Raw genomic sequence first — 11429 nt, forward strand, 5'->3', positions numbered from 1 at the left:
ACACACACACACACACACACACACACACACACACACACACACACACATACACACCTCTGACCTAGTCAGTCTTCCTTTTACAGATGAGGAGATTGAGACTGAGAAACTAAGGGCCCAGACTAAGGTCACCCAGGTAGAAAGGAGGCTTGTTTTAAGAACCTTGAATCTTCTTGGTGCTGGGTTAGGTCTGGAACCACTGCCCCAGGGGTTCTCCACCTTCTTTTCTGTTGTGGATCCTTTTGTCAGTCTGTTAAAGGCTGTGACCACGACCCTCCTCAGAATATTTTTAAGTGCTTAAAGTACAATCTGTAGAGGATCACTAAGGGAACCTGCATTGCCCCTTGCCTTGGCTACCACCTGATTAGTTTGACATCGTATTTTTCATCCGCCACGATGCCATCCCAGTCCTGGGGCCTGGAAACAGTGTTGTGGTTTGTTAGGCCGTTAGAGAAATCTAGCAAAGACTGCAACCTTCTTCTCTGGTCTTCTGCTCCATGTTGTTTGCTGGTGTGTTCAGTACATCATCAGAATGTCGGAGCTCACCATTGAACCAAACCTCTTCTGCAGCTCACTCATTTAACCATAAGGAAACAGTACTCAGACAGGCTGTTAGAACCAGTTTTTGTTGTCGTTCAGTTGTTTCATTTGTGTCTGACTCTCCGTGACCCCATTTGGGGTTTTCATGGCAAAGATACTGGAATGGTTTGCCATTTCTTTTTCCAGCTCATTTTACAGATGAGGAAAATGAGGCAAATAGGGTGAAGTGACTTGCCCAGGGTCACCTGCTAATAAGTATCTGAGGTTAGATTTTAACTCATGAAGCTGGGTCTTCCTAATTCCAGGCCTGGTTCTCTCTTCACTGCCCCACGTAACTGCCCTACAGCCAGTTAGTGGAGGCTTTGACTAAGTCATGCTCTTGTGGAAGAGATTTCATGAGAAAACTTAATCCTTGCAGGTATGATAGCAGACTTTCCATCTCAGTAATATAAGAATGTAATTTTAAAAATATTGTTTGTCCCCAGAATTGAGTTAAAAGCAATACATAAAGAGATGAGAGAAAATGATGTCTAGTGTTATGCTTACATCAATCCTCTTTTGAAGGCTTTAGAATAAGGCCTTCACTCGGGCAACTGCAGAGCAGCCCATCTAGGCTCAATATCTGCACAAATTTCCTATTTGGAACTGTCCCATAGGGGTTGGCAGGGGCTGCCTCTGTGGGCTCAGTGGGCAGTGAGCTCCTGCCCTCCTGCCTGCCCCTTCCTGTACCCCCCCTTCCAGGAGAAACTGGAGGAACCCCCTGTAGGGGAGGAAGACTGCAAAAGGAATCCTTGCTCAGGTGAACACTGAGGTCCCCTCCAGCTCTTGAGAATCTGTGAGGCCTCACAGTGATGGTACTGCAGGACCCTTTCCTGGACCAGAGTTCTTGTCTCAGCTCTGTGACCATCCTCCATTCAAACCTAATTGGATAGAGCGTAACTGTGCAGGGTTCAGTGTTGGTATGATCCGAATAGGTTTTGGTAGCACTTGCAAAAGACTCAGTACCTCGGAAGGCCTGCCTCTCAACCTCCAGATCCTTGGGGTGAAGCATGTAATGCCTTGTCCTTCTTGTATGTCAGGAGAATGTTGACTTCCAGAGAGAAGAGACTTTTAATTTTGTCTCTGGTATTTCCTTGCATAATGCCTTGCACTGTGAATGCACGAATGATTTATGTGCCAGGAACTATTCTAAGGAAACCCTGGAGGATCCAAAGCTCCACATCCCTGTTTGCCCTCACAGAGGGGGGAACCTGCTAGGAACTTACAGAATCATCATAGAATTGTTGACTTAGTACTAGAAGAGACTTTGCATGGCCATCTACTCCATTCCCTCACTTTACATATGAGGAAACTGAGGCAGAGAGATGAAATAATTTTTCTGGAGTTTCCTGACGAAGCCGAGTCCAGGATGGGATTGGAGCCCTAGACGTCCTAAACCAGCCCCCATGTCACTCTGCTTCTCAGTACATTCTTATGTTCTGATTGGGGGCCTGGTGGCCAAGGAACTGAAAGGCACGAGGCCCGAGATTCTAGGCAACAGCAGGGGTTGTCTCAGACTCTCTGGTAGGCATGGCAGTGTTGATGTGGTTATTGTTCCCAGAGCAGGAGGTAGAAATCCTGTGAGGATGGGGAGAGAGGAAGCAAGACAGTGGGTGCCCCAGGCTGCTCAGGACGGGCATTCTTGGTGTCTCAGTGGCTGGGCTGCTTACATACGGCGTGCTATGTTGTCTGCTCGAGCACTCACCACCGCTCAGGAGAGCATAGCCCTAGGCTGCAAATGGATTAAATGACTCTTTTCCCCTCTTCCTTTCCAGGGAAACAGAGGACATAGTAGGTGCTTAATAAATGCTTAATGGATTTGGAAGTATATTGGCTTCTGGAAGCTTGGATCAGAATTTTAGTTAATTTTGGTTTTTTCAAGCACAGTTGAATGATAATTTCTCCTTTCCATTTTCCCCATCTAGAAAGACCTGGCAAATAACGAAGACTGTCCCCAAATGTGTGCCTACAAGCTGGTAACCATCAAATTCAAGTGGTGGGGCCTGCAGAGTAAAGTAGAAAACTTTATTCAAAAAGTAAGTCGCCCACGAAAATGATGAGACCGTGACTGTCACACACACTACTTTGTAACTGCCCTCCAGAGGGCCTGCTCCTCTCTCTGGAGTTGGACCATTCTGGGAAGGCCCCACTTGTTCCAGGCATTTGCAGCTGTGGGAGAACATTAGGCTCTTCTTCCCAGGACAACTTTCCTTTGCTTTGACTAGCATGGCGGTCATTGCAAAAGGGCTTGAGATGAAGAGGTCTTGGTGTAGCATGGCCATGTAACTGCCTGGGCTTCATTAACATTTGCGTAATTAGATGAGTGCCTCTGCCCCATCGGCCTTGTAATTCGCCTTTATCTCTTTATTTTCAAAGCAAGAAAAAAGAATATTTACCAACTTTCACCGCCAGCTCTTCTGTTGGATCGACAAGTGGATCGACCTGACAATGGAAGATATTCGAAGAATGGAAGATGAGACCCAGAAAGAGCTAGAAGCTGTAAGAGTGCCTTCTCTTTGGGAGTTCTTGGCCTTTGTCTTTCCTTACTTGTGTGGCTAATGCTTTTGTAGGCTCTGTGCTAGAAGGGGAGGGAGTACTGGCCTTCAGAGGTCTTGGGACAGTTGACTCGAGTTGGATTCTTGTTTATACCTTTTGAAGAGCTTCCCTTTGCAAAGGGGAGTCTGCATGAGGGCCTCCCCAGATCCAGACTGTTGAAATGTTACATATCTGTTGCATTTCCTTATTCCCCTTTGGACCTTTCTGTATCTGCCCTGTTAATTTCATAAGTATACTTATAGTCCCGTCTTCTTGATCTTTCATATCATTGACCCTAATTCTCTCTATATTTCAAGAAAGCTTGATTTTTTTCTCCCTGACTTTAGAAGTTTTTTTCCCCAGTTTTGTTAGCAATGGGAGCTGATACACAAACTTTAAGGAGAAACCAACTTTTCATTTTGGCGAGATAATAGTACAGCCTGCGGCCTCAGACACTTAACACAAAAACTAACTGTGTAGCCTTGGGCAAGTCACTTAATACCAATTGCTCTCCAAAAAGCAAAAAAAAAAAAAAAAAGAAAAAAATAGTACAGCCTGCATTTCAGAATTGTGTGGGGCTCTTCCAAGCTTCCTCTGAGAGTACACATACTAACACCTACGGGGAGCATCAGCCCTGCTCTGGGTGTGTGGCCTCTCCTTCCATTTGACAGATCTAGCTAGAGCTTTGCAGTAAGTCAAGGTTTGCTTGAATTGACACAGGCCCAGTGTGGCAGTGGAGCCAGAAGAAGGTTTCCATATAGTCATCCCAGAGATATGCCAGCTAACAGGAGTGTTTAGAAATACCATCTAATTACAGGACAACGACACAATAGAAAAGGAAGCTAAAGATGCTGTGTCAGATTGCCAGGATTTTTGTAATTAAGGAAAATCTGCTTCTAGTTAGTTTTCCACAAACCTTATAAAGGACTTGAAAATGTTTTCTTTATAAGGCAACAGAATGTCTTAACCTTACCCTTCATGTAAAGTAAACTACAGGCAATCCCCAAATTATGAGTGGGTTGTATTCCAAGTGCTTTTTGGAACTTTTTCTGTAGAAACTGCATTAAAAAGGCCCAGCCTATGAATGCCTGCTTAACACAGTTTAATTCCATAGACATTTATGAAATGTCTGGACGTACATGAATAGGTAAGGGAGTCATGATTTTGTCTGCATCAGGAGCTCCCTTAACCATTGCACATGCCAGTCTGTCTCTGTTTTAGGAGCTAACTCCTAAGGAATCTTGTTGATACATCAAGAGGCAAAGGTACATACCCCAAGTCACTGAGAATGGTTAGAAGGACATCTCAGTGGCCTTCTGTGCCTCCAAAAATAATGTTCTCTACCCCAGCCCCTTTTTGAAGCCCTGTAGTGAGGGAGAAACCACTGTCTTCCCAAGGCAGCCCGTTCCATTTGGGCCTAGCTCTGCATTCTGGGAAATTATTCTTTATAATTGGTCTCTCTTTTATGACTCAACCAAACAATCTTGTTCCACAGAACTCTTTACTTCCCCATGCTGGCCAGACAGTTCCTTCAGCCAGTCTTCATCTATTTGTCAGTGGCCATTCCAGACTGACACCCCATACTGATCACAGTAATCTTGTGTGTGACTCTGGGCCAGTCACTAAATCTGTCTGGACCTCAGTCTCCTCATCTGTAATATGAAGACATGGTCCCTGCGGTTCCTTCTTGAACTGTAAAGTGCTCTGTGATGTGGATGTGATCCAACCAGAGTGGTGTACACATAGCATAACTGACAGCTTTCCACTTTTTCAAAATGTAGTCCAAGAGTGCATTAATTTTCTAGCCTCCTGTGTCCACACTCTTGGCTTGTGTTGAGTTTGCCATCCCCTAAAATCCCTACATCTTTTTCAGACAAATTGCTACATGCACCTTCTTCATTTTGTGCATGTGGAGCTGATATGCTCAAGTATCCCTGTTAAAAGCTCCACTTGATTTTGTCCAGTGTTTTAGCCATACCAGATTGTCTCAGATTCTATTTTACGGTGTGGTAGTTATCCCTTGCCTTCTGCCCCCAGCTAGTCATGTCACTAGTGTCCACCCTCTGTACCACTTTGTTTTCATGTATACAAATGTGAGTAGCTGTTAATGAAGAAAATAGTGTGATGGAGCTAGCTCATAGTAAGGTAAGGATAAACCCCATGAGCTAGCTGTGTTTCTTTTTAAGTGTTAAATGATTGAGGTTCTTTATTGTGGCAGCATGAAGTGTTGTAATCAAATGAAATGAGAAACATGAAAGCAGTAGGGTCAGGACCCACCAGGGCCCTAGCCTTGGTCACTTCTTCCGTTCTGATCAATGCCAGGGGTTCCCAGCTTTTTGCCTCCTTTCACTTCTCAACTTCTGAATGTTTTAAAACCTTCAGGGTAGTTTTTCAGTTTGTTTTAAAACACGGCCCTCTCTCCTGATAGTACCAACAGCTGCTAGCTGTTGTTTGTAAGCTAGGGACTGCCTGCTGGCTAGTAAACCTCTCTAGCTAGTAAAAGGAATGTTTTGAGATAGACAGGTAATTGTATAGAAGCTTAATTATTAGAAGGTCTTTTAGCTCTTAGATCTCTTTAAATGTAAATCTTAATGTTTTCCATCTCCTTCTATAAAACGGAGGAAATCATATGTGGGTGTGGGTAGATGTTTGGGGGAGGGGAGGATTTTGTTGTTTAATGTTTCAAAAATTCTTAATGAACCCTTTTTATACCTTCATTGCTGATCATATTAATGTGAAATCTAGGTTGCTATGCTGCTCAAAGTAATAAAAAAAAGTGCTTTATTCTAGATTTTCTCTCTTAGTTTGTGTACTAACATAATCTGTCTTTCAAGCATCCACAGATAAGGCAGGCAGCGCCTAAAGGCGCAGCTTCTCCTGGCAGACCCCCACTTAATGAGCAGGTTTAAACATGTAAAGTCTTCTTTTTGACACAAAGATATTTCAGTTTTATTCAGGTCATATTCCACTGATGCCTGATTGATATACTTCAATCAATTGTAATTCTCCTTTTTAATCCACAAATATTTCAGGAATTAAATTTCTTTGAGGATGGGCATTGGCTCCAAAGACAGGGACCAGGGTCAGGAGGGGTCAGGTTGGAGCTTCAGGCTTTAAGCTTCGCAGCAGCTCAGCATTTTAGGTGGGCATGATACTTTGGTTCCTGTCTTTTTTCCCAACTAGTGTTTCCATTGATAAGAAAAGAATAGAAAAAGACAATACAGTCATCCCTTGACATTCACAAGTTTCATATTTGTGGTTTTGGTTATTTACGGGTTGGCCATCAGTAATTAAAGGCAAATTTTTGGAGATTTGTGACACACTGCAGAAAATTGCAGGCAATATGCATGTATAAAGAAAACTAAAAAAATTTAGTAAGGCAAATGCATAAGTAGTGTATGTTATTATTAGTCTGTTCTGTCATTTACTACCATAAGTATACATACATAAATTTCTTATAAACAGTTAAATTTTGTTGAAATCTTCAGTATGCTAAAGAACTGTAGGCTCCTGGCTCCCTTTGGGAACACCTCTTCTTTGTTTCTCTGCTCTCCAGACTCAGTCGTATTTCCCCCACTGCGCAGGGATCTTTGTATCTTGCACTGTTAGTAGGAGGAAATCCTCGGTGCCGTTGCTGTTGCTAGATGTGGTGGCTATGAAGGCTGCTTAGTGGGCAAGATGCTGATCTCTCTCGTAGAAGCTGCAACTTTTGTATGAGTGTGGTGTGTTGTTTTACTTGTTTGGTGTGTTAAATATGATGAGAATTATTAAAAATGAAGGTTTGGGATGGCCCAGAGTTACTCACAGGGCTTGTATGCCCCTAATCCCTATGAATGTCAGAGGATGACTGTATTATCTTTTCTCCCTTTCCTATCTTCCCTCCTCTTCCTTCTTCATTGATGGTGGTTGAGTTATTGTTCCAAGGAAGTCTTGGTTCATTTTCATGCTTCTGCTCTTTCACCCTTCCCTCATTCCCTGCTAAGTGCCTTGTTCCCTGGCCCCATCATCTGTTTCTCTAGCTCTTCCTTGTTTTCTTAGTTTTCTTCCTGATCTTTTTGTCTCTTCTCTTCCTTTCCTACGCACTTCAAGTGTTGCATGACTCTAATCACTCTTGAGTGAATGATGCCTGAGGAGCTGCTTTTGTCAGATCAGGAGCAGCTGGAAATTCCCTCTGCCCATTCCTTCCTCTCTAGCCTTAGCGGCTGTGTAAAGGCCCAAATGACCTTTGAAGACTATTCACATAAGTATCCCATAGATAGCATTGCTGGACATTTCCTTGAGTCTTGGGCTATTTTAAAATAATTTCACATCATTCTCCTGTGAGCCTGTCTCTTCAGCACCCAAGGACAGCTAAATATCTGCCATGCTGTTGGAGAAAATACTCCTGAAGGACTTCCCTTAGATTCAAGCTTATTGAGGAGACCGAGAAACTTTCTCCCAAATGTGGATGTGACTGTATATAGACCATCTTTGCCTTCTTGCTTACTAACCCCAGTCTCAGAGTCTCTGATTCAGTAGCTCACGGTTTTATTTTACGTTTAGATGCGTAAGAAGGGTACCGTCCGAGGCACAACGGCTGCTGATGTCTAGATGAATCTTCTGTAGGGTCAGAGGCCATATCAAGCTGTGTAAGTGAAGGGCTGGGTGAACAGGACACCACCCCCTCCTCTTGCTCCATCTTCCCCAAATCCCCGCATTTCTGGTGATGGAGAGTTCCTTGGTGAGCAGAGCCTCACCATATTCTGATGGTTTCATTTCTAAAAGTGAAAAAACCCCACATAAAATAAAAACCGTTAACATCAGAACTCTCAGAACTTCAGTTCTTGTCATATAAAGACATGTCTGTGGCATAGAACGAGATCAGTAATCAAGCCATTCCCAAGTGTGCTTGAGTCTGTGTGGCCTTGACTTGGGAGCCAGCTGTTTTTGTAGCTTAATAAGGAGACTTTGGCTGATGGAGGGGGGGGGGAAGTGAGCTCCTGAACATCACAGAAGTACAGAGCTGGCAGAGCTGGAATTCAAACCCAGGTCCCATGGTGCCTTTGAATGCTTTTCAGGGTAATACAGTGACCTGCCATATCTGCCATGGGTTAGTTAGTGCTGCAGATGGGACATCTGTCATGAGCCAGTTGAGCTGATCCTCCCCTAAATTCTCTGCCACCCCAGTTCCTCACTCCTTAAGTCACCTAGGCATCTCCGTTTCTCATATTTATAATTACACCCTAAATTGAATTTGTAATTTATGATGTAAATCGTTGTGTAATCCTTGGAGTGGTGCTTCATCTAAAGGCCAAAGCATATTTATCTACTAAGGGACAGACGACTTTCTGTGAAAAGGGAGCCGCCATCGCAATGAGCCCAGAAGCATTAGAGCTAAATGGGCGACGCAGAACTTGCTGTTTAGAAGTATGATGTTTGCCAGAGTAAAGAGCAAGGGAAGGGGTCCGTTCTCATGCCCTGTGGCCCACGTTCACCAGACCTTCTGTCAGGCCAGCCACTCCTTTCACTGTGGAGCGGAGACTGAAGAGATGGCCTGGGCTTGAGGGAGGCCTTGGCTGCAGCCACAGTTTGTCTAGACAGGTTTCTTTCTGTTGACTTTATCACTTTGGCTAAATTCTTGCAAAGGTCAGTGACCTTTTCAGCAATTGGTTTGCTTAATTTCTCCCACCAGTGGGACAGCGTTATGCCATTAATATAAATCTATAGGATTTTTAAAGTGTAGCAGTGTCTTCAGTTTAAATGAACTTTCTGATAAAAGTTTTGCCATGTTAAGCGTTTTTTCTGAAAAAAAAAAAAAAATGATGTGAAGTCCTGCAGTGCTTGAAACTTAATTTTGTCTCCCTTCTCTCTCCATTTTCCTACAGTTACGTAATCAAGGTCAAGTGAGGGGAACCAGTGCTGCCCATGACGAATGAGGAGGGATCTGACCAGTAACTTGCAGTGTTGACGTTTCACAGATGTGTGCGTGTGCCGATCTGTGCACATGTACTGCTATCCAAACACGTGTGTATATATGTATATGTGTGTGTGTATCTGTAGCTGTATGTAAGACGCATGTAGAGCTATCGATGCTGACGCACGCACTTGTGTATATATGTACATACAGACATACACCTACTTAGGGGATTAGTACCATTTCTCCAGAGTACTGTACCTACAGCAAAAATGCAAAGGAAGATATTTTCATTATATATACCTGAAGCAGATTTTAATAATTATCAGAGTAATGCCATTAATGGATGAATTGACGACGGTGTAATGCTAGCTGGTATGTTTCATGGATGTCAAGTTGTGGACCAATATATGCTTTTTGTTCTCTTAAATGTCTGTTAAAACTTTCTATTTTAGTCTTATGAGTAAACAGACTCCCAAAGCAAAAGTTTATTCTGAATTTTTTGTTTTCCCTCTGATTCTGGAATGTAAACTATGAATGTATTTATAGCTATTTATTTCTGGATGGTCACGATCTTACAGCCAACTTTGAGGATTTCTACAAGTAAGGAATCTGGCTATAATTTCATTTGTACTTGCCCTTGAAGAAAAAAAAAAAGATCCTTAAAAATGTACCTGTTTTTATTGGATTTTTGTACATTTAAATTTCAAGTATTTTTCTATATCAGAAACTGGCAAAAAAAAAATGGGGGGAAGACACTGGCTTGTGATTTATAATAAACACTCTAGCATTTTAGAGAGCCTGTTAGGCACAAAAGAAATGGGTGATAATAGTATTTAGTCTCAATAAAAAATACTGTAGGCTCATTAGAGAAGTTGGAAGTGTAGTACTTCCCTTGAATCAAATGTCTTGTGTCTGAAATGACTATTTTCTGAAATTGCATTTTGGAAACTATGCAAATGGCCTCGATTTCTCACAACTTACACAATGGAATATAATGATGACTTTTAGCTCTTTTCATGTTGAAAATACATTTTCAAAGAGAGATGTTCACTTTCAGATAAGATGAAAGTGTGGAGCGTGGCCAGCTGTGGGTCTCTCCGCGCTCTGTCCGAAGACACGGTATGAAGATGATGGCGTAATTCCAACCCTTTTGTGGATGGTCCTCAAATCTTCAGGATTTTTAAAAGAAAATACTCACCTGGAGCCTCTCTTAGATATCTATTAAAATGCTTGTTAGATAGAAACAAAGAAGTTATTTTAGGAACAGCACATAAGTAAGATTTTTTTTTTATCGGGTTTCTTTGTCATATTTCAACTTTTTTCTCCTCTCAGTCCTAGAAGCTTGTGTAGGACAAGGTTTAAGCCTTGATGTTGAAAATCATGCTCTTCCCCTTAAAACATGCCCTCCTGCAGTAGGTCATTTGATTTGCTGAAGGCTCAGCTAGCTCCCTTGCATCTATCTGCAAGGATTTTTGTCCCCTGTGGAAATGATTGTCATGACACGGACAAGGGGCGCGAGGGGCGCGTTGCCTCACGCTATCCTGTTAGCCCCACCTCACCCCAGCTCCACCTCCACACGTCTGCTGTGTGCTCAGGCTGATACCGACTTTCACTTTCTGTGCATCGTTGGATAGTAGGCTTGTCGAAGGGAATCGTGTCTGAGGAGTGTTTGTGACAGAGAGGATGGCTGCTGGTTTGTGGTCTGGCTCTTTGGCCTTCGTGGACTCCGTCCTCAGGGGCACTTGCAGCATCCTGGGGCATGACGGGAGCACCCCGACGCATGAACTTTCACGGTTTCTTGCTTCACTGTGGAAATCTGAGGGACGTATAGTGACTGTACCATAGCTTATTTACTCGACAGTTTCCTGTGTAAATTACAGTAAGGCAAAGTGATTGGAATTGGAACTGAAAATAAATTTGATCACAAACTGCCACCGGCATCTCCACGTGGGTTTGTTGTTTCACTCTGTGCCGTTGGGTTTAGAGCGTCGTTCCCTGCTTCAGGAGTGAGTGGCATGTGCTTGGGATGTGCTTTGCCCTCCTCTGTATTTAGCGTATGCTTGTCCTGCCTGACCCCGAGCTTTTCAAGAAGTGCTCGTTTCTCATGTCCACAAGGTATAAATGCTCGTTTTCTTAAACTTTTTTTTCCTTTTTTTTTTTTTTAAATCACCTTGTGATAATGTGGATAAAGCCTGAGAACCCTGTAGCTTTTCCTTTCTTGATATTTGTTATAAATATGGGGTTTCTTGTTTCTCCCATTGAGTAGCGACACCATGGGGAAATGTTGGGCACCATACCCTGAAAGGTTTTCATGGAATCTTTTTGGAAAGGTTTCATGGAATCTCTTGTTCATGCACCAACCCAAGGAAATCCTGGGAGTATCAGTATTTGCCTCAGAAAATCTGACTCAGGCCTTTAAACA

General features: G+C 43.0%; 1 protein-coding gene across 1 annotated transcript in view; it reads left to right on the forward strand.

The window, feature by feature from the left end:
- The window catches only part of PITPNB (phosphatidylinositol transfer protein beta), an 81527-nt gene extending 70586 nt beyond the window's left edge, over positions 1-10941 (forward strand). The window contains exons 9-12 of the mRNA XM_069081379.1: positions 2502-2612; positions 2953-3075; positions 7654-7739; positions 8976-10941. Coding sequence (XP_068937480.1) covers positions 2502-2612; positions 2953-3075; positions 7654-7701 — 282 coding nt within the window. The 3' untranslated portion in view covers positions 7702-7739; positions 8976-10941. The remainder of the gene's footprint in view (positions 1-2501; positions 2613-2952; positions 3076-7653; positions 7740-8975) is intronic.
- The last annotated feature ends 488 nt before the right edge of the window (positions 10942-11429 follow it).

The sequence above is a fragment of the Petaurus breviceps genome, unplaced genomic scaffold (assembly GCF_028583685.1).
Source record: "Petaurus breviceps papuanus isolate PSGF00001 unplaced genomic scaffold, PetGlider_PUasm1.0 99, whole genome shotgun sequence".
Taxonomy (NCBI): domain Eukaryota; kingdom Metazoa; phylum Chordata; class Mammalia; order Diprotodontia; family Petauridae; genus Petaurus; species Petaurus breviceps.